The 25,182-nt window shown below is 35.7% G+C and overlaps 1 protein-coding gene across 4 annotated transcripts in view; it reads right to left on the bottom strand.

Annotated features, from left to right (window-relative positions):
- The window catches only part of LOC149553473 (B-block binding subunit of TFIIIC), a 190,189-nt gene that overhangs the window by 98,412 nt on the left and 66,595 nt on the right, over nt 1–25,182 (bottom strand). For all 4 annotated transcript variants that reach the window (XM_089788919.1, XM_089788922.1, XM_089788920.1 and 1 more), the window contains exons 5-6: nt 18,587–18,796; nt 17,773–18,417 (exon numbers count right to left, since the gene is read on the bottom strand). In XM_089788919.1, the coding sequence (XP_089645045.1) occupies nt 17,773–18,417; nt 18,587–18,796 (855 nt within the window). The remainder of the gene's footprint in view (nt 1–17,772; nt 18,418–18,586; nt 18,797–25,182) is intronic.

The raw sequence follows: 25,182 nt of genomic DNA, 5'->3' as shown, positions 1-25,182 counted from the left end.
CCTTTTTGCAGATGTTGTTCTCCTAGCCTCTTCTCCAGACAATTTACAGAGACTCCTTGATCGTTTGGCCTCTTTTTGTAACCAGCATCATAACTACTTGAAGACCTCTCACCTCCATTTCTTTTTCTAGGGCCAGGAGATTGAGATCACTTCTTCATACATATATCTTGGTGTTGAGTTTTCGGGACTCCGCTTCAGTTTGAGACTAGCTATTCAATCCAGAATTAGTAAGGGTATGGGATCTTTGGCCGTGATTGAGAGGCAATGTTTCAAGCATCATTTTAAGGATATTTCATCCAAGTTGTCCCTCTTGGACTCCTTGGTCAGACCGATTGTTCTTTATGGCTCGGTGGTTTGGGGGCCTTCTCTTCTTGCTTCTAATTGGGCTTCTATTGAGTGTGTTCAGACATTATTTTTACAATGCATCATCAGATGTCACAAACTCACCCCCACAGTATTGTCTTTGCCGAGTTTGGAGCTCATCCTTTTAGGCTTTCAACCATTTTTGACTTGATCTGGTTTCTCCATTGGGTTCGAGGTTTCATGGACTCTGATGTTGACCATCATAGGTACTCTCATCTTGTATACTGCTCTTCTGTTCAGATTAGGAAATCTGACACTACCACTAGATCTCGCTGTTGGTATGCCCTTGCCACCTCTCTATAGGGTTCAATCGGGATTGACATTGATCATCTCCCTCCTTACCAATTCTTGCTAGACGCTCCTGCTCATCTCCTCCCCTCTCATCAGGAGTTGAACGATTCCGTCAGACAAGATATCTACAAACAATACATTATCACTACTTGGAGTAATCCTCCTAGGGGATTACATCCTAAGATGGCATTTTATGCAGAGCATTTTCTTGAGGTTCAAGATGGTATTATTGTGCAGCCTACTTATCTCTATCGACATTGGTGTCATTCCCTTCGATTCTCTCTAGGCTCTTTCAGAGTTGGCTCTCATCGTCTTCGTATCCGAACTAATCACCATATGGACAGAGAGGTTCGAGTTTGCAGATTGTGTTCTTTGGCAGAGGTTGAGTCTGAGACCCATTTCTTATTCCATTGCTCTATCTACTATGAGATCGGAGGGAGATTTTATTGTCTTTTTAGGGATTGTTTCTCTCTCTTAGAGTTCTTCAGTTATATTGATTAGCGGTGTCTTGCATTTTATTTTCTGGAGGCTACCCAACCTCGTGAGCATACTCTTTAGTTAGATACATCTCAGATCCACAACTCTGACCAGCTCATTACCGCCTTTTACTCCCCCTTGTCTCTGTCACAAGTTGTTAAAAGGTCTTCCAGTACTACTCCTAGATTAGCTAGGCATTGTATCAGTCTTTTCAGGCAACGACATTCCTCCAGTAGATCTTAATGTAGTTCTAAGACTTTGATCCCTCCACAGTTATATCCTTTTGTCTCTGATTACTTTGTACCAAGGAAGAACTCATAGTTCTTACCTTGTGTTTCTTGGTCTTCTGTCTTGTTTTGTTTCTTTCTAACACCGTTTTGGCGTTCCTAGTTTGGCCGGCTCTCTTGTTGTATGCTCAATCCCATAAACCTTTCTAGTTTTTTATTGGACATTAATATTATCATCTTATCTTATCTAGTCATCCTCATCAGAATCAGCTTCAAAGACCTCACTCATTTTTAATTTTATTTTGCTTATGGAGGAGTGCACAGTAGAAGCACTTAGTAGCTTGTATGGGGACAATTACCTATGGAACTATGTCTATTTTTGTTTCTCCATTCAAGTGGTCCATGTTTTAAATGTATATTCAGCTTTTATAATAGCAAATGAGTTTGTTATAGAAATGTTTTCTTCTATAATAGATGTTGAGGAAGACACCAAGACTAGTATCAAAAATAGTCTCTTTTCTGAAGTCTTTATCAATGGCTCATTGTTTAACTATAATAGAATAATTCTGAGTCCTAGCAGTCTACATATTACACTATGCTATCTACAATCTTAGGGAGTTTACTTTGATCAAGGCACTTAAAGTTTCCATGAATCGCCCTTTTTACTGCTTCCAGGAGATAATTTAAGCTCCTCTTCAATAAGTTCAAAGTCAATCTATTTAACTTTCCATAATTAAGGATAACACTACCCAAGAATGTTTGTTTAATTGAGTCGGAGGAAAGTGTATCAAGAAATGAAACTTATCTAATGCCTCTTGCCTAGAGATCCAAAACTTTGTATCATCTAGATTCACACTCCAACTATATAAACAAGTGGGCAATTGACTGTTTTTGCCAAGCATCCACTTCCTAACCGCTACAGTGTGCAAACATGCCATGTCTGGAAGTAGGAGTCTTTGATTGGCAAATAGAATTTGAAAAGGACTAGTCAATTTCCAAAAATGCCAATTGTTTCGTGCTATCAAGGCACACACCATCGAGACATCAACTTTTATAAGATGTTGTCCAAATCAGTATACTAGCACTACCACTCAATTATTGTTGATTACACGACATGAGAAGCCTCATGTAATTGCGGAATTTCCAGCACTTATTGCAAGGTGAAAATTAGAGCCTCTATTGATTGCCTCTGACAATGGTGCTCACAACCTTCAACAATAACAAGTCATCACAACCGTTCATCCTGCCACTCCACCAGTTATGGTATTTTACAGTCTGAGCAGTCAACACTTGCAGAGTAGGCAATGTTCAGTATTCTTCTACGTCAAGGCCATAGTGTTGTCTTCCTTCAACAAATGATCTTCTTCAGAAGATGAAAACATGCATGAATATTAATGTTTGTTTAACCAATAACATTGTAGCCAACACACAAATATTCACTATAATACCTACAGTAGATACTAGATACATATTTATTGATTGGCCTAATGTATGGATCCAATCATTTAATTGAAACCTTATGATGCATCTGAAATTTGAATTAATATAGGGTTGATATAATTCAGGACGCACATTTATAAAGTGTTGATCTTCATAAGATAGTAATTTTGCCTCCAATAATTATCGCAATTATTTATTGAACCTAGAAACCTTTGACTAATTTAAATTCTTTATTGAATAATTGTTTCACGGCTCCTTACATTTTTTGTGACCAAAATATTTTAAAGAAAACAATGTTTATAAATTGATAACTAGCTCTACAAATAAAATACTCAAGAGTATCTTATCTTCCACACAAACAAGTTGTCTCACAGTAACGTGGCTTTCTCATAGCATGTAGCTCCTGTTGTTCCATCGTGGTCCATACACAGTCATCACATTCAAAAGCACCCTCATATACTCCAGACTCTTAAATATTGTCAATTTTTGGATCTTTCAATCTTTGTAAACCATTCATACAAAATTGATATTATAACTCTACATAAGCGGCGATGAAACCTCACCGCCAGGTAGGGAACCTGCTATGATACCATGTTGAATTAAGTGATTGAATTACATTGCTTGTGTAGTATGTGTGTTTCAAATGCAGCAATCTCCCTTGCATTTATATTGGAAATGAGGCAAGAAGAGAGTCATGCCTCTTCAGGAGACATGTCTATTCATTATGGTGATATTAATATAATAATAAATGATTATATATATATATATATAATATTGTATTAATTTCTCCTAATAGTATTTTAGACATATATCTATATATATTACATCTCAAGTAAGATATATATATATATATATCTTCAATATTTTAGTCTCATAGAATTTATCTGACAGAAGCTACAAAACATCAACAATTATGTTTCAAACTCTATTATTTGATGAACTACTCTATGTTCTGAAATTTCATTTTGCAATTCAGTAATTCATTGTATGATTTTCTTTAGAATTGTGAACATAGATTAATGAACAAGTATTAATGTTTATGTTTGTCACTTGGCATGGATCAATGATCAAGCAACATATATTCATATTATGAAATGATTTAGTTTTGCAATTATACATGTGTCTCTATTTTCTTGTATATATAATGCATATATATATACACTCACAAACCCCCCAAGAACCCGAACCTAAATTTGAATCCATCCCCGAACCCGAACCAACAAATAGATAATCATCCATGATGAACCAATTCCTACCCACAACCAATTTTGTAGGGATAAATGCTTAAATAGAAAATTTGATTAAATTTTTAGAGCTCTAAGTTCGACCAAAAAGCCAATTCACCCCAAAACCCTAAAACATGGATTCAAAAACAATTAAAATATTTCTCTAATTGTGAATGCAAAATTAGGTGCACAATGAAGATCAATATGGTTTTGAAGGCCTTAGTTTAGGTTTCGTGGCATGGGCTCTATTCCTCAACCTCACCCTTTGTCACAATAGGGAACATGCCAAACGGACTGTAATCAGTTCTTACTCCACAAACACTGAATTCTCTTCACTTTTGATGTTTGACATTTTGTCTGTAAATAACCCTCAACAAGTGATAGCTTAATTAAACATCAATTTTCCTTCACAAGATTAATTGTTTGACATTTCATCAAACACTTTGCATGAAATCTCTATCTCGTTGTCTTTTATCTTTAGATTACTTTCACTTGATTGTAATAGTTCAAATTTAGCTTAGACGTATGTAAATGGTTATTAGATGTCCAAACAAAGAAGCTGAAGTACAAAATACAATCTTTTTTTAACCATTCAAATACATACATATTTCAGCCTGTGAAATGTGCATCTACAGCCAATAGACATTTATACAAACACTTGACATGCAATCTAATGACTAAAACGCATAACTACAACTCTCATGAAATTTGCAATTAAATGAAGAACCCGTAGATGACTGTTGTAGATATCAAATTGTAGCAAATTTGTATGAGGAACAACGTACAACAATATGCTCCCTCCAACTTAAGGCAGATCACAATTAGCATGTAATAGATGCTGCCCCGATAAAGAAAACATCAAACTCCAAATGAAAACATAGGTCTGCAACTTATAATTTCTATCTCCAAACCCTTTCGAGTCATACCAATTCACTCACAAATATCAGCTTCTCTTGCACAGTTTATACAGATGAGAAGACAAATCAAATTGTTATACTTCAGCAGTAATTTGCACTACCAATTTCACACAATCTTCCACTATACTTCAGCAGTGGATAACAAATCATCAGAACAGACCTTTATACTTCAGCAAGGGCATGAACTTCAGAACCTCAAAAAGCCACAAAAGCTAACAAAAAAAATATCTATTCAAGCATATCTTTCCCAATGAAATGAGCTCATATTTATAATGCCTTTGTTGACAAAAGTTTCCAAAAGAACTCAACTTCTGAAATTGTGAAAGTTTCCCAAAAGAACTCAACTCTTGAAACTTTCCAACTTAACTCTTTTGGCAACATTTAATACTTGGCTTGGCATAATATTAATAAAATAAATGGCCCCTTCCAATGATTACTCAACCCTCAAGTGATATTATAAAGTTAAATTATAACTTTATAATAAGTCATTTAATGATTTAATAATAATGTGACCACTAAAAATATTGTAACTCCCAAAATACTCATCATTTAAGTATGTCGTTTGAAATGGGAGTGATGCCTATTAATTCTCCATGTGACCAAATGCACTTTCCAAAAATAGAAAGGGTCCATCTCAATCAATATCCAACTTACCACAAATAGTAAGTACACAAAACTAAGCCCAAATGAAGTCAAATTGGAGCCAAACGAAGACCAACCTGTAACTTACTGAATTGTGGAGAAGATAAGACCCTTCCAAGCCAAGCCACTGCCTCAAAAGACCCTCTATACACAATAATTAGCCTACGAGGATCACAATAATAGGCTAATCTCTCAAACTCTGGTACTGGCAAAATGGGGACATTACATTGTCAAACACTTTGCATAAACCCCCTATCTCATTGTCTTTTATTTTCAGATTGTATTTGCTAGTTTGAAAAGATTTTAAATGAAGTTTAAATGCTTGCAAGTGATTACTAAGAAATCTAGGTAAAGAATTGGAACACAAATGCACTCCTTTTTAACCATTTGAATGCATAAATATGAGTTTTACATGTTAAATGTGCATCTACAGCCAATAGACATTTTTACAAACACTTGGCATGCAATCTGACTTATTAAACATAGAACCTGAATTGCCCTTGGCTTTGGATTTTTTGTAGCTGAGATAAGAAAAACTCCACACCAAAGAGAGAACCATAAAATGCAGCCCAAGGTAGGAATACCAATCAGCCTATAAGAGATCACAGGCTGAATTTAAACAGTCCCAAATACCAATTGTCAACATTGCCTGGCAATATGATGTTGTGCAGATAATATATGTCAATTTGCAGCAATCTTCAATTCAACTTCAAGCCACAGTAGCAACAGTAATGAAGGCTGAATGTGAGGTGTTCTAATCAGCAAACCCTTTGATAATAATTGCAGCAATTAACACCAAATCAGAGTACATCAGCACCGATTAATCAACTCAAACATCAGAGATAATCTTTCAGCCAAAATTAGAATATTTTAATACATTATACCTCAGCAATGGATAAAACAAATAATATCACTTATTAGCAACAGAAATCACAATAAGAAGTCACAATCTCAGATCAAAACCATTATACTTCAGCAATGGAGCTGATAGTTTGTAAATTCAAAAATCCTTTTCAAGACAAATAATATCAAATAGACAATTGGACGATCTATTTGATTCATGAAGCCACCTTTTATAATGCACTTGGCTTCACCAACACACCATTAATTAGAAGCTTGGATTAAATTCTTTTATTAAATAATCTTTTCTAGCACATAGCTTCATGAAGGCACTTTTCACTTAAGAGGCTTTAACATTTAAATATAACTCCTTGCATTTTTATATTTAATACTTGACTTAGACTTATAAATAATTAATAAATGGCCCCTTCCAATAATGACTCAACCCTCAACTTAAGTGATATTATAAAGTTAAACTATAACTTTATAATAACCCTTTGAATGATTTAATAATAATTTGGCCACTAAAAATACAATAACTCCCAAAATACTCATCATTTAAATATGTTGTCTAAAATAGGAGTACACCTATTATTTCTCTATGTAACTAAATGCACTTTCCAAAACTAGAAAGGGCCCCTCTCAATCAACAACCCACTTACCACAAATAGTAAGTACATTAAATTAAGCCAGACGAAGTCCAATCTAAGCCAAACGAAAACCAACCTGTAACTTACTGAATTGTGGAGAAGATAAGACCAGAGTAACGCGAATTGCCGTGATTCAGGCAATTTGGGCAATTAAGCGATCCAACTTAGGCCGAGTGATTCATGGTGAGTTGGTGAATCGGCTCGCCGTTTTTTGGGTCAAAAATTACCAAAATTGCAATAAATTGTGATTCATCAAAAATCGCCCAAAATCGCCTTAAATTGGCTCGAACAATCGGCCATGGCAAGCATAAGTTTGTCACTTAATAACATAAAAAATTAAACACTTTTTTAATGTTTTATTTTGTCTTTCCTCTTTCTTATAACCCTAAAGGGCCTTCTAATTGTTTAGTATGAGAAGATCAAAGGAAAAGTGAGAGAGAAGAAGAGAAAAGAGAAACCATAGGGTTGCAAACAACAAGAAAGAAGAGCATCAAGGAGATCAAGAATTAGTTTGGGGAGGTCATAAGATTGCATTGGGAGCTTTAAGGAGCCAATAGCAACACTCCTCAACTCATTTGCAAGAGGTAAGTGTTGATTTTTTTTGTACGTTAGTGTATTTTTCATTGTTTTGTTAATTTTTTTAAATTTTCATTTATAAATCTTGAATTTCTTTTAGTTTCTACATGTTTTTTTACTAAATTGCAAGCTACAATCTTGCAAACCCTACAATGTTTTAATAACAAATTGCAAACATCTATTTGATTTTACATTGTACAATTTGCTCAAAAATAGTGTAGGGTTTGCTGTTTTTTTTTACTTTAAGTTTGTAATGAATTTTTCTTATTGCAGTGGCCTTATCTTTCATTTTCCATTATGCCTAAAAAGAATGAGGCTTCGATCTATACTGAAGAATTTCCTAGAAGAACAAAATATCAAACAAAATGCTTCTTTTGTAAAGAAATAAACTCAGGTGGCATCTATAGATTCAAATATCATTGTGCAGACATACTTGGACATGATATTATCTCGTGCACTAAACAAACCACTGAGGTAAAAAGAAAATGTTATATGGCATTAGAGGCTTTGGAACAAGCGAAGTTAATAAGAAGAGACAACTTGAACAGTTAGGTGCTATTGGCTCCCATGCGCCCTCATCCGCATTCGTAGGTTGCATTGGAGAGGGTTCTTCTAGGCCTCCATTTCGTCCTAGTGCTACTGCTACTGCTACTGCTAGTCCTAGTGCTAGTGGTAGTCGTTTTTTATACTGAGCCTGGGCCTATTATATTTCAGCCTATAGTGTGGAAGTCCAGATTGGATAGTTACTTTATGCCACGTACTACTCTTGGCTCGCAACCCTAGTTCGCATAAGGAGATTCATGATGCTGCCAGAAAACAAATTTGCAAGTTTTGGTACTTTTGCAACATTCTATTTATTGCAGTGAGGTAATTATTTCTTTTTTATTTGTTCTCTTTTTTAATTATTTAATATTTCTACTTGTGTAATCGTACATTCACATTTGATATTACATAATGATTTGTTATCTAAATTTCTAATCATAATCTATTTGTGATAGGACTCCTTATTGGCAAGGCATGATAGATTTCATAACTATTTGTGGTCTAGGTTTTAAAGCCCCTACTGAGGCTGAGTTGAGTGGCTACCTCTTCGATGAAATGGTAGAGAATATGAAGTTTGAGCTAGCCAACCACTGAAAAGAACGGACCATAAAGGGTTGCACAATCATGACTGATGGTTGGACAGATAGGAGGGGAAGAACACTCCTCAATTTTCTTGTTTCCTGTGGAGGTGATTGATCATTCTACTTTTCTACATGCTAATTTAAATTTTGATTTGTTGATTGCTAATTTGTTGATGGTCCATAAATCATAATCATGATAATTAATGTTCTGCTCTATTTCAATTTTGTAGGATCCACCATGTTCATCAAATCTATTAATGCTTCCTCTTATGTCAAAAATGCCACATACTTGTGTGAGGTTACTGAGGAAGTCATAGCAGAGGTGGGGGAAGAACATGCGATGCAAGTGGTGACGAATAATGCAATAAGTTATGTTGCTATAGGTAAACTTTTAAGTTTAACTTATCAAATTTTGAACTTTTCTAATTCTAAGTTTCTTAACACGTGTAAAATTTTAATTAATTTTAAAATTGCTATAGGCAAACTATTGGAGAGGCACCCCACTATATTTTGGACTCCTTGTGCCGCACATTGCCTTAACCTCATATTGGAGGACATTAGTAAGATTGAGTGGTCAAATCATGTGTCGAAAGGGCAAAAAGTATATGTAAGTTTATATACAATCATGCATTTGTCCTGGCCACAATGAGGAAATACATGGGAAATAGGGAGTTAGCTCGTCCGGGCATCATGAAGTTTGCCTCGAATTTCATCATAATGAAGTCGTTGATGACATCAAGGAAAGAACTAAGGCGCATGATTGTTGGCGAGGACTTTGTTTCTTCTTCCTATGCTAAGACCACCACGGGTATAGATGTGGGGAATATCCTCTTTGATGAGGATGGTTTTTGGGCACCTACTCAAGAAACAATCAAGATAATTTTTTTACAATTTAACATTTAGTGCTGTTATTTATTATTTAATAATTTTAATTATTTAATGATTTAGCTTTACAATTTGGTTTTGACTCAAAAAAAATTTACACTATATGCAAATCAGTGAGCCCCTTGTATCTCTCCTACAAACTGTTGATGGGGAAAAGCCTTCTATATGCTCCATAAATGAGGGCATGGATAGGGCCAAGGAGGCCATTAGAGCTCAGTATGCAGGAGTGTCGGAGAAGTATGGCCCCGTTTGGCACATTATTGATAGGAGATGGCAGAATCAGCTCCATAGGTCCATCCATGCAGCTACCTATTACCTTAATCCAGCATATCGTTTCCTTCCTAACTTCAGGGCGGATGAGGAGGTTCTTACCAGCCTATACACAGTCGTGCAGAGATTGAGTCCTAATGGTAGTGCCGCAACTGCAACCATTGAGTTGGACAAATTCAATAATAAGGAGGGGTCGCTTTTCTCTAGTAGGATGGCCATAGAGGCTCACACATCATTACAACCAGGTAAAAAAATATATATTTGAAGTTAATTCATAATAGTTACGACTCATGGATTTTAGTTTTTGACTTTGTAATTTAGCCTTAAAGTTGTGCTTGTAAATGAGACTAATTGTTTTTCTTTTCCCTCATTTCAGATAGATGGTGGCAAATGTTTGGGCAATCAACCCCAAATCTTCAGAAGATTGCCATCTGCATTTTGAGTCAGCCTAGTAGTGCTTCTGGATGTGAGCACAATTGGTCCATGTTTGAGCATATCCACTAGAAGAGGCAAAACAAGTTGTCTATGCAGAGGTTGAATGATCTTGTATTTGTTCATTACAACCTCCCCCATAGGACAAGACAAATTTTGGCCATTGACTCATCTTCGATCATTCTAGAGGAGATTGATCCAAAGTCAAAGTGGCTCACTGAGGCTACAGATGCAACAATCTTCACTGAGGAAGACCATGAGTGGGTTGACTAGGTAGATAGAGAGGCAGAGGTTATGGCCATGGCAAAGGAGGCTAGAGCACATTTAGGCAATAACAGATGCACACGTGCATGCACTGAGCACGCCACAGATATAGGCCCTAGTGATGTCCATGCACCCATCTCACACGCAGGAGCTATGGCTCATCGGTCCTCTAAGACCTACCTTAAGCACCTTTGTAGAAGGCATTCAGAGGCTGAGTCTGACCCTAAGGCTGCAACTGAGCTTGAGGATGATGATGAGGCTTGAGCTAGAGCCTTGTTTTTTTTCATTTTGTTTACACTTTAACTTTATAGATAGACATATGTTTCATGATTCATCATCATGGATCTTCATCTTACATACATTATGATTTGATGTCATTTTGATTTGGTTTTATCATTATGGATCTTCGTCTTACACACATTTATGATTTGACAACATTTATAATTCTATAATCTATATATCTTTGTCATGACTCATTATGATCCTATGATTTTTATTTACTTAAGCTACAATTTACATTTTATGTATGTGATGGATTTATCATTTAGGTTTCTTGCTTATGTATGTTAACTTCTATTTGATGTTGTTATAGTGTTTTTTAGTTATATTCAGCAAAGGGTGCATGAAACAAGTTTTAAATCATTAAAATCTTTAAATTTCAAAGGTTTTTCCACTTTGCCAATTCATAGCGGCAATTCAGGCAATTCACGATTCGAGTAAGCCTTGCCAATTCCGATCTGATTCCAATTTTTGGTTCTTTGGATAAAACCCTACCAAGTCAAGCCACTGCCTTAGAAGACCCTCTATCCACAATAATTAGCCTACGAGAATCACAATAATAGGTTAATCTCTCAAACTCTAATGTTGGCAAAAGTAGGGACATTACGGTCCTCCCTCCCTAAGATTGTTTGTCCCCAAGCAATTCCAGAACAAAATGAACATCATAGGACTCCACCTAGATCCCAAGGATAGAACTACGTACTATCCCTACAATGTACAAGCAACTCCTATAGTATCAACACCCAAATAATTGATATCAATGATAGAATCATCTGGAAACTAACTGTGGGCACTAATGGTGATGACAACCCATCGAAACTCAATCCAACTGAAATACCAACTTTGTCCACCATTGAGTCCCCATCAAACTGACACTCACACCTAGTTGCACTATGGAGGTGACAATGACCATCACTATCACCAACTCCAACCTCCAATAAATTGTCCTAGGTGTGTGGATTCTGCAAGTGGTCTAACTTGTAGCTGTCGATCCCATCTACAGAAGATGGAGCTAACCCATCCCATAATGGATGGTATGAAACTGGAGCCAACCCATAACGACACAAAACCAAATGCTCTACCTATGGGTCAAACAAAAAGTGATGAGCACTCCTCACAATGTAATGCCAATAAAAACTCCCTATCTCTATCAAGGGCTCATCAATATCAAACATGGAATTAGAAAATGGCTCCAATCTCTGACTCCAAAATACTGATCGGGCACAATCCTAGGCAATCCTCTTAGCAAACCCAACCTTGAAATTCATGCGGGGAAGCATAGTAGAAAAACTCTCTACAATCCTTCCCACCAACCTCTGAATGGCATGAGAGCCTCAGATGAGAGCACCCTCAAACACTCTATATGAATCCTCCCGCACATCCGAACTCTCCAAAAGATACTCCATGAAAGACTTTGTGCAGTAGATATTATATGTAAAAGCATCAACCTGCTCCCCTGCAACCCACAGCTAATCCCTTTGAAAATGTGGTGTTGTCAATTGTCCAATGCTACCAACTGTATGAGATGAAGAAATAGATTTACTTCCAGCAAAAGGAAGCAAATCATCATGAGAGCTCGTCCCCACTGATACTCTTACCTCTTTTGTACCTACTGCACCCATATCCTGGACGGATGTGTCGACCACATCATCACGTCCCTCATTTCGAACTGTGGAAGCAAACTCACCCCCAACCACAATATGCAACTAAACAGGATTTGGGGCTGGTGTCGACTATACCCGCTCCAACTCCACAATAACTTCGTCCAACTATAACTGTGACTCCTAAAGAGCCAACTGAGTACACTGAAGAGAATCCACAGTCACCTCAAGCTCTTGGGTGAGCTCATGCATCTCCTCTTTCCCCAACAATGCCTCATAACAGGTGCTACCCCACTCCATAAGGTAATCCCTATCAGCAACTAACTGCAAATAATTATGCTTGAAGATCTTGAAAGACTCTCGAAGTGCATAAACCTCTGCCAGAGAAAGAGTACTATAACCGTGCTCATCTGACATAGGAGCATCCCAACCAAATGCAGCTAGCATCTGATGGATAGCATCATAAGGGTCCAAAGCTGAAGTGATGTCACTATCACTCACCTTTAGTTGACTAGTCACATGATACCTCTATTATCCCTACCTCCTATGCAAACTACTCTATCTCACTAACTACATTGTGATAGGAAACTGAATAAGAACTACCCACCGCAAGATCAGTCACTACATGTGTGCTATCAACCTCACACACATTTGCAATCAAGGTACAACTACTTGGTACCTCAACCGACACCTCCTTTGAAGAATCAGAACCCCTCATTGTATTGCACTCCTCACATGACTCTACTTCCTCCTCAAGAAAAAGCCCCTGTAAATCTTGATCCTCGGACCCATCCAAAACCTCCTCAAAGTCATCACCCAATAACTAGCAAGGGGTATCATACCCAATGCAGCTCATAGCATCATCAAATGTGTCCATAGACTCCATACTATTTATATCCACATCTCCTAATAAAGTCTCAACTGCCAACACCTGACTCCACATACATGATTCAACGTTAGGCTGTAAATCAACAATGCTAAAGCATGAACCAACACCCACTGACTCTGCTATAACACCCAGATCACCAACAACATAGTTGGGTGACTCCACACATACATCAGTCCCATATGAGGAAGCAACTGCCTCCTGTACTAGAGCAATACTACGACAACTAACATATAAATCTCCAATAACTATTCCCTCCTCAAGAGAGCCAGACGTATTAGTGGTAACAATTGTATCAACTATCTCTGCACTAACTACAACAACTCTAGGAGCCTCAACCTGTTGAAGCTCAGTGTCACTATCCTCCACTGCCACTGACACAACCACCTCTCCCTATGAGATAAGTATATCATCAACACTATGGATAGGACTAGCAGGCACTGTATTAAATATAGGTCCATCTACATCATGGACACCTATCAGAGAAAACTCAAGCCTCCTTCACATCGACCTTCTAAAGGCAGAAACCATATACCTCACTACCCTCTCAATCCTCTTTGGCTTCGACAAGATCTTTGTCATCCTTTGCTCATGAAGCTTAAGTTTCTCTATACTCTCTCTCAAAGAATTTAATTTCTTGCTATCTTCCTCACTACTCCGCCAGCTCCTGGAACTACTAGGCCTCTTGTATCTATCCATAGCTAGAAAAAGCTAGAGTGTTGGTCACTCCACAAACAACAACAGATCTGAAATAAAAAATATTTTCCTACCCCCGAAGATGGCAGGAAACCGCTCTAATACCAATTTAAGAACCCCACTCGGTTCTAACTCCACAAACACTGAATTCTCCTCACTTTATAGATGTTTGACATTTTGTCAAACACTTTGCATGAACCCTCTGTCACGTTATCTTTTATTTTCAGATTGTATTTGTTAGTTTGAAATGATTTTAAATGGAGTTTAAATGCTTGAAAATGATTACTAAGAAATCTAGGTAAAGAATTGAAACACAAATGCAATTCTTTTTAACCATTTGAATGCATAAATATAATTTTTACATGTTAAATGTGCATCTACAGCCAATAGACAATTTTACAAACCGCTGGCATGCAATCTGACTTATTAAATAGAGAACCTGGATTGCCCTTGGCGTTGGATTTGTTGTAGCTAAGATAAGAAAAACTCCACACCAAACATAAGAACCATAAAATGCAGTCCAACTTAGGAATACATATCGACCTATAAGAGATCACAAGCTGAATTTAAACAGTCCCAAATACCAACTGTCAATGCTGCCCAGCAATATAATGTTATGCAGATAATATAAGTCAATTTACAACAATCTTCAATTCACCTTCAAGCCACAATAGCAACAATAATAAAGGTTGAATGTGAGCCATTCTAATCAGCAAACCTTTTGATAATAATTGCAGTAATTAAACAACAAATCCGTATACTTTAGCACCAATTAATCAATCCATAAGTCAAAGATAATCCTTCAGCCAAAATCAAAATATTTTAATCCATTATACCTCAGCAGTGGATAACACAAATAATTTCACTTCTCAACAACAGAAATCACAGTAAGAGTAGTCACAGTCTCAGACCAAAACCATTATACTTCAGCAATAGAGTTGATAATTTGTAAACTCATAAATCCCTACAAAGACAATTAATATCAAATAGACAATTGGATGATCTATTTGCTTCATGAAGCTTCCTTTTATAATGCACTTGACTTCACCAATACACCATTAATTAGAAACTTCCATTAAATTTTATTATTAAATAATCTTTTCTAGCACATGGCTTCATGAAGGCACTTTTAAGAGGCTTCAACTTTTAAATATAACAACTCCTTGCACTTTTATATGTACTACTTGACTTTGGCTTATAAATAATTAATAAATGGCCCCTTCCAATGATGACTCAATCCTCAAGTTAAGTGATATTATAAAGTTATATTATAACTTTATAATAAGCTTTTTAATGATTTAATAATAATTTGGCCACTAAAAATATAATAACTCCCAAAATACTCATCATTTAAATATTTCATCTGAAATAGGAGTACACCTATTATTTCTTCATGTGACCAAATACACTTTCCAAAAATAGAAAGGGTTCATCTCAATCAACACCTGACTTACCACAAAAAGTAAGTAAACAAAACTAAGCCCAAAAAAAGTCCAATCTAAGCCAACCGAAGACCAGCCTATAACTTACTGAATTGTGGAGAAGATAAGACCCTCCCAAGTCAAGCCACTGCCTCAAAAGACCCTCTATCCACAATAATTAGCCTACGAGGATCATAATAATAGGCTAATCTCTCAAACTGCGATGTTGGCAAAAATGGGGACATTACATAAACCTACAAGCAATGTTGCGTCTTGACACTACTAGGGGCATTGCTACCAAACCCCACAAGAAGTTTTACCCCTCTATTCAACTAGTCACGCCACAACTAGACCACCGCTATACTCGTTTAATTGACTAGTGACTCTCCAAGTTGGAGTTTGTGAGCTTTTCATACAAGCTTGCCTATAGATTTTTGTATACAATATCATCATCAAATTGGACAATCTTCCACAAAATTACTCAATACTTACTTGTTAGTGTATGACTTTTTGTTTTAAGAGGGATGACATTGTTAGTGTGCAATGCTTATTATTATGTTAAAATATTATGGATGGTGATGATACTTTTGAAGACCGATATGTTGATCTTAATCAGTGATGGTTTGTTGTTGAGGCTTGTCATTATTATGTTTTAATTAATAAATATATATAGATATAGGTATACATAAGGTATAGGTATAAGTACGGTGATTTTGTTTAGTATACAATATATGACGCTATGTTTAGTATTTTAAACTTAAGTACTGATGCAAATATCTATATATTTCTTACTGTTATATGATTTTATATGGACAAATCCAATCCCGAAAAATAATTAACCAAACCCATGAGCCAAACCCTGAAACCCAAACCCAAACCAGTACCAAACGAATAACTTAGCATGATCTTCAATTTCTTGTCTGATCAAGGGTTTTGAATCTTTAGTTGTAGTGACACTAAGAAAGTTTTGAACAGTAGAAACTTTAACAACTAATGTTTTCCCCCAAATAAGAATCCCGTTACTCCCAAATTATAATGCCATCACTTATGTAAGAGTTGCGTTGAGGCACAGAAAAGTGTCTACATATAATTTTGGGACTAATAAAAAAGGCCCTGCATGCCCAAAAGAGGGAACCTAAAATTAAAGTAACTTCATCCCGACTATGATAGTTTTAATAGAGTATTTTTTTAGCCCCTGCACACAACAATAAATCTTTATCCTCAAGAGTGAGAAGATAAGATCAAAGTTACAATTTTTGAGAGTATAAACTAAGCTAGAACCAAGGATATGATATTTCCACAGTCCAATATAGTGTATAAGAAAGCTTCTCTAATATACTTAGAAGATTTACACCATAAACTCCTAAGAAGCTTCAATCAAAAATCTTTCAAATAAAATAGGATTTGAATATTTATGCATTATATAGCTTAGTTACCAAAAACATGACCTGTAAGTGCCTTTTCGCGTTTTAATAACTGAAATGGGTGCTTTGATTCAAGGCGGCCCTTTCTAAGCCATCCAGCCAGCATTTCTTAATGAAAAATCTGTTTTCTAGGGCTTTTTCCTGCTGATTTCTAGAAATTATTTTTACTGATGCACAGTTTTTTATGCATACAAATAGGGCCCACTAGAGTCAGTTGTGGCAATTATTCCTGCAGTTGCATCATTTTCATTTGCATTTTTCTGCGCTTAGATTTCTATTTTTTTAAATATTGCTTGAATTTAATTAGTATCACATTGTAAAAAATTATATAACATATTATTAGATTTACAAAATTTCAAATTTTATTATAAATTATACTGAAAGTTTAAAATATAAAAATGCCTATTTTTATGTAAGTATATATGTATATAACAAATATAAACATATATATTATAGATATACATATACATATATCTGTTTCTTATACACAACTTGTAGATATCTCATTTTTCGTCATCTTGCTGTTGCCATTCCATTTCTTGTCTCATTTCTAGAAACATAGCTATTAGTTAGTAGATGTGCTAAGAATTGTCTGCCAGGATACCATATAAAATCTCTATGAATCTGTAACTGTGTAACACAGATCCATGACCTAGGTTATGCACTTTCAAATGCTAAATTATCTACTACCCACTTCTGCTATAATTGTGAAAATTTCAGAAAACTGCAAAATTTACGTCATTAGATAATGTTCATTCTCATAAAATATAGCACTCAGAAACTTGAAAGGACAAAGGAATTGTCAGAAACATAATGAACTTAAGTAGGTTTTTCATCTTACACGTAATCTCTCCAATATCCGTTGATCTCTATGAGCAATCACAGTAGTTACTGTCAGACAGGGATATCTTTGACCTGCTCGCAGCATTGGAGTGGTAGAATTAATAGGTTGAGCCAAGTGAACTTTTTCATCAAATTGCAATTGCTCTTGTGTCCTTGAAGATTTTGGCAAACTGTTCTCTTCTTCATACATGTGACCATCAGGATCTAACTGCTTTATGGTGGTCTCGGCACATACTAGTGCTTGGCATTTATCAGAGAGAAGACAACCTTCTTTTTGTAAATCTGATTTTCTCTGTTTTATTTTTATTTTCAAGCTTCCAGACTGAGAAATGGCTTCTTCTTGTCTATGCCTTTTCGTCGTAGAATTGAAATGTGTTTCTAAACTGGGATTGTATGTACCACCAATTATCCTTTCACTGCCATCAACTAAAGCAAGTTCAGATCCGTATGCTTCTTGCGGCACATTTTGTTTACTGTCGGCTGGATGGTCATTCTCATAGGAATTAAGATTGTTTGATGTCCACACACGATAATGAATTGATCTTTTGTGACTTTCTGCTTGTAAGTGTAAACCAAATCTTGAGACCATATTGGTAAGTCGGTAGTAATTCCTTTTATAATTAAGCCCAAGCCTTTTCCACATCTGCAAAATAGCAATATAAATGTAATATGTAAGATTAACATACTCAGAAGTCAATTCTGGTGTGTCTTGTTTGTTTTCATGTCTCGAATTAACTCATTCGAGAAATAAGTCCAAAATTAAAAGTACAAATGAAGAACATCTATAAAAATTGATTGATTGAAAAACAAACCTCCGTGACTGTCAATCCTTTGGACCCTTCACTTTCAATCATATCATAAATTTGATGGTCAATAGGAATTTCCACAACCTGCTCAGTCGCTTGGCCACGTTTTGCTTTCCTTATAGATTCTAGCTCATTATTATCATTCCCATTATTGGGAATCTTTGGATGAAAAGCTTTAGCATCAAAACTCTTCAAGAGACGAATGCATTGCACCACCTAAATAGAAGTTATTGCTCAGAAAACAAATCAAAAGCTAAAATCCATTGAATATTTTACCACTTAACCCCTAAAACCATAAATATCCAACAATCCCTACACAGTCACAATGAAAATGAATGGACTGTCATTGAGGACAGATTTCCAAAGTTAGTCATTATTATATTTTTTTCAAGATGCATCTGCATTTTAAGTTCAGCTATTTATCAACTCCAAAAGCATTGATAATATCTATGTTCATCTAGAAGCTTATTAACTATTACCGGGAATGCAATCCAAAATAGACTCAAAAACATTTTCCAGATAATAACTGTGACCATTATGATAGAATGTCCTGAGAAGAACATTATGAAGACTGCACATCTCATTTGCCTTGATAATATTTAAGTCCTCAAGAAAACCTAACGATTTCATAAAATCCTTGGTGGAGAAGTAAGAAAATTGAACTTAAACCCAACAAGGTCATTAAGAAATGGGCTTGCACTGAGACAAATATGGATAACTATGTTTGACAAATTATTTTGGAACCTTGGAAATAATTTATTGTACACTATAAATATGCTCTATTTGTTTATAATTTTTTTACCCATATTCTCTCTTCCCATTTAATTTTTTTTTAGATTACACTAATTATACTTGTTACCCCATTTTTGTACATCCATTTTTTCAAAAAAAAAAAAAGGGTCTAATTCAAAAATAAATGTGTCAAGTTTTATGTTTTAATAAATAATTAAAGTAATTTTAATTATTTGATAGTTTTGTAGTACCTCTCCCATTTGATTTCTGTAAGTCATCCTAATGGATGCAACATTGATGTTCTTTCTTTCTGAGTGATATTGTTGGAACCCATGAATGGTCTACACCCGTGGGGTGATATGAGTATGTTATTGTATCAGCAAGTTGATTATGGTTATGCCTGACTTATGATATTATGATGTAATAGAAGGGTTCAATGAGGTTTGTGTCAATGGGATCTGGATTTATATGGTATCATGTTGTTCCATGAGTACCCTTGAGTTGTGAACAGTGCTTGCACGGCATACTATTTGGTCTGTTGCAGCTGACTTGGATCTTGCAGCAGTGTTTACTCATGTGTTTGACCGTGTTGACTTATATGTTTATGGTGTCATTTATGTTGTTGTGTAATTGCTATTACTTCCATAATTAAATGCTTAAATAATTAGAAAATGAGTTATCCATATTGGATTCATTGATTTATGTGCTACGAGTATTCATCTTGTCTCTTTCACTAGATTTATGTAAATGGATTAATTATTGATTATTGAAATGAGATTAATTAGATGCTTTATTATGTAATTTTGTGTAGTTGTTGCTTCGGCTATTATGTATTGTGCATCTACACTTGATTGTGTTCTTTTTTGTACAAGACTTATATCCCCGGTAGTGGCACATCAAGTTAGTGATCAGACCTTTCATATTGAGCCAATATCGTCCATGTATGGGCAATGTATCTTTATGTTGATTATTTTAGCCCTTCAATAATTGGTAAATCCAGATTCATTATGCATATATGTCTAGATGGGCCTACGGAAAATGTTAATTAAATGTTGATTTAATGGGTTAGAGACGAATTCGTCGTAGTTGAATTCCAATTGAATTGGAATCGCCTAATTTAATTTAAAAGGGGTCAATTGGTTAGTAAGTTATTTTAATAGCCTAATTCTGTTAGATAACTGAGAGGGGGGTTTAATCAATTATAACCAGTTATCCTACAAGCCTTTGAAACACTTTTCACAAACTTAAACTCTTTCTACTTTCAGATCATTAGCTCAATAATCATATCAAACATCATAACATAGACTTTGTATCAAATTGTCAATTTCATATACTTCATCTACCAAATAACAAAGTAAACCTTATGTGTATATATCGAGCTGCAGCAATAAACAATAAACATTAAATGATATGCAACACAATAAGCATCCACACAATTTTGACACAAGTATTTAACGTGGAAACCTTGTTAAGGGAAAAGCCACCTGGGAACCACCAACCCAAAAATTTCACTCTTCTGAAGTGAGCTTTGTTAGGAGCATACCTTGTTAAAGGTTACATACACATATTACATGTGACCTTGTTAGAGGATTTTCACCAAAGATCATCTAGACCTTATCACTCCATGGAACTTCTATAGAGTGGCCTGCTCTAAAGCACTTATAAAGCACTCAATTGAATGTTACTATATAGGATTTCAATAGGACTATTAAGTCCACCCAATCAAAAGATTTTATGCTACAATGGTTAAATAGTAATAATGAAATGATCTGTTAGGTTTACCACTACATTGTTTGTTCAGATCTTTGCTTCACTCTATCTATTTCCTCTTTCTTCCTTTTGATCCCTTTTGGCTAATTTACTCAACAATTCATCGTCATAGCACTTCTATTACTTGATCTTCACAGTACAGCTTTGCTTGGTTATCCTCTGGCTATCAACTTCTTCAACTTGATCAGCAACAATAAACATTGTGTTCATCCCTTAAATAGAAATCTTTATGATTTGTCGTACCATCAAATCTATTCATTTTGTCTTTAATCACAATTGTTAGATCTTCATTTAGCTCAAGTTCATTGAATCTAGACAATCAATTAATATGACTTCACCTTGAAATGCGTGCTTCAATTCAAATCATTAAATCACCTTCATTATATCTCCTTTGAAATTCTCCATCTGTTGATCTCATAAGTCCATCCTTAACCTCGAGACTTCTCAAACAATCTTTATTTTCATCAAATGTCGGCCTTAGATTACATCTTTTCTTATATTGTTCTTTCTTTCTATGCTTGATTAACACTATGTCTTGCTCGGTTAACATTGAGCTTGGTTAACAAATACTTCCTTTACTTCTTCATTAAGCGGTCGGTGACAACTGTAGTAGCTCAATTGATAATGTAGTTTTTCTTTCACCGACCGAACTGTCTTCCTTATACATGATCTCAACACTTAATCAAATCATATAAAACAATCAAACCAACATTATACTATCAGAGTCTAACTCATTCAAGTGCCCATTGAATACCATACATTTATCATCACTTACATCATTATACTTTCTTCAAACCCTCTTCATTAATCAAATGATATGGCACTCTACTAAATTAGCATAATGTCTCACTAATTAAGGTTTGACATCAATGACAACATAACAACTGATATAACTCTCTCACATACATTAATAACATTATCAATTGGGGCTAACATTTCATAAGTCACTTTGGGGGAAAGTGGTTATATTGGCAAAAAGGAACTTTGTTGTTCACATTTACTTTGTTATTTCTTGCTTTGGAGAGAAGATTGCCAAACCCTCTTCATGGCTTTTTCTTCATTTACTTGTTGAGAGAGATTGGCTCGGTGGATCATCATGAGGTGAGCCTCGTTGGATTCATAGCAAGAAAGTCTTGTTGTGCTGAGTGTTTCAGCGCATTTGGTGAGCCCGTTATTTTATGGCTTTATTTCCCATTTTAGCCCTTTTGGCTGTGAGGTAGGGCCTTCTCATTTTTATAGATTTACTCCGTTTTAGCTTATGTCTCTTGTTGCTAAATGTTAGGGAGTAGAGAACTAGTATTACCCTCCATTTTTATACAATTCCATCACCTAGTTGGACGGGTGTGAGCTTTTTACCGTTTTAGCATGTGGGTTTATAAGTTATCCTATTGTTATGCTATTGGATTTCCGTGATGCATCCGGATCCAAAATTTTATTTGAAAAGTGTGATGCTGGGTGGGTTTAGACCAATGGGTTTTAATTTTGTCGATTTATTTGATGTTTGATTTTTGGATGATTTTGGCATCGCCTTGTTTTGTGTGTCATCTAATGTTCACTCGTTTCTTTGTTTAGTTTAATTAGAGGTTGGATCTTGTAGTCCTTGCCTCAATGATTAGGATTGTGGAATCAGAATGGTTATAGAACATTTTGGGTATGTTATTTCTCGATCTGAAATCGTGTCTTCATATTGATTTTTGTGGACTAGTGTCTTTTACCCAATTTGCCAGATTGTGAAGTTGAGCATGTTAAGTGAATTTTATTGAAAGCTTGGTCTTGTGACCATATTCTAGAGTTGGGGTTTCAATTTCATTATTATCTGAGAAGTTTGAATTTTGGGCTTTCCATTCTTGCCTTGTTTTGCCTGCCACCTACATTTTGTTGGGGTTTTGACAGTGTCTTCATGGATTGCGAAAATGGATTGTATTCCACGTTTCCTTGCATGTTATGCTTTTACTTCGAGCACACTAGGATTCATGTTGAATCTGTACTCCCAAATATAGGTCGGTTGAGTGAGTTTATTATACTTATATCATTTGTTGCATTTCTCATATCCAACTCTTGCATTGGTATTACTTGGTTATATTCGTGAAGTTGGTTGTGTCCACACACGAGCACGTGCACATGTATATGATGGGATCTTATGAGACTTGAACTCATGGATATAGGCTAGTTGAGGGATTGTTCATTTGAGAGTTAGGTTGGGAACTTGCATTGACTATGGGCACTCATTATGTGATGAGCATGAATTGTAGGGTACACATGTGGAGTGGCTTCTCTTGTGTATCCCAGGGTCAGAAGCATTTTGACAAGGTAACTTAAGAAGTTCTAACAAGTGTTAATCATAATTAATTAATGGGTAATAAAACATAATGATAAGACGAGAACACTCGTATGATAGGCTTGTATCAGGTTTGAGGTTGTGATGCTTGTACAGTAGGACTATATCAGGTCTAAGGGCATGGTGTGATGGCCTCCCGAGGGAATTCAATTGAGTTCCACACCAAATATAGCTTGGGCTTCCCCATACCAAGCGATTTACACTCCACCAAATTTCTTACATAGTTATACTTAGTGACTCTGATCAATGACCTGATGTATTGCATTGTTTTCATGATCATACAGATGTCAGTATCATACTTGATTGGCATGTGTTAGCCATGGGTGAGTGTCTTATGTGATTGTGGTCGGGTCATTATCTCCGTCAACATGGCGAGAGTAGGCTTGTGAGTACCACATGGTTGGGAGGCATAGCTACCTAAAACAATGTTGGGGACCGATGTACAAAGACAGTCTGCTTCTAGTCTTGAGGCCAGAGCTGATGTTTATTTGGTGGTTCGGTGTATCTAGAGCATGTTTCCTTGTGATTTATGTTTTACCTTGGATGCATTGATATCATGTTTTAGATGATGCTTAATATGTTTACTTATTGCATTTCTTTATCACGATGATAGATACTATTTGCTTAGTTGATGTTACTTGCCACTGCTATGAATTAACAATGCGATTGATAGATTAGCATGTTGGATGTTCCATGTTTCATTGATGGCATATGATGGTTATTGGTAAGGTAGAACTCATAAGGTAACACCAACATTCTTGTTGGCATTTGAAATTTCATGCTCGGGGGTATGGTTAGGATCTTTGAGGTCTCATGATGCCATTACGGTTGGGAGGAAACGAGCAAGCTTGATTTAGTTTGGTTGCATCTTATGCTTGTACTTTCCCTTCATTGTGATGTTGCTTTTGTACATGCTTTATTATGATGATGTTGATTAGATGAATGGATGTTATTGTGAATCTATATATTAACCTGTTAGGGTTGTTAGATTCCTTTCTTGCTCTCGAGTGTTCGCTCTTCAATTTATGTGGTTTCGGTACTCCCCAGTGTGGAGATTTCATCTTTTTGTACTTTCTTTTATGCATTTTTATTGTGTTGTTAGCTTGATGTCGCTTGGGAAAGGCATTCTCTCACATGATAGAGCAAACTGTCATGCTAGCTTACATTTACTCGTAGGGAAGAGTAAAGTCTCACACAAGACCTTCTTGTCTCTCGCGAGCCTAGAAAGTAAATTTGCTTGGCTTGCGGGGAAAGCTTGCACAAGGAATTTCCTAACTCGCATGAGCCCAGTGTTGTTTTGTCGCACAGCAAACAATAGACGTCTATGCTTGCTTTCTGGAAATTCGAATTGTGGTTTTGGATACCCTTTTGGGTCCAACCTCTTCCTAGATCAAAATAGATCAGTTCGAGTTTGTGGAATTTACCCTTGTAGGTTTGTTGCGGTAAATGAAAATGAACTTGTATGATTAATCATCTAGGAACTTGCATTTTGGGTTTAAAATGTAGTCTGTGTTAATTGTTAACTCAACCTAGAATGAGCATTGTATGTTTAATTCATGTGGATGGAAATGGATGCATTTGTAAGTGATGAATGCTTGAGGATTTTTGGTGGTTTGGTTAGCTGTTTTCCATTGCGATCTCTTATATGTTTGTAGTTGCATGTATCAATGTGTTATCTTTAAAAAAATTGTAATGTCCCTCCAAGAGGACTATTTTGATGGAGTTAAATAAGACATATATTAATTATTTTATATTAGTTTCA

The sequence above is a fragment of the Cupressus sempervirens genome, chromosome 6, assembly GCF_028749045.1.
Source record: "Cupressus sempervirens isolate cs-2001-9-10 chromosome 6, ASM2874904v1, whole genome shotgun sequence".
Classification (NCBI taxonomy): Eukaryota; Viridiplantae; Streptophyta; class Pinopsida; order Cupressales; family Cupressaceae; genus Cupressus; species Cupressus sempervirens.
Note: the sequence above shows the minus strand (reverse complement) of the source record. Positions and strands in the feature narration are given on the sequence as shown.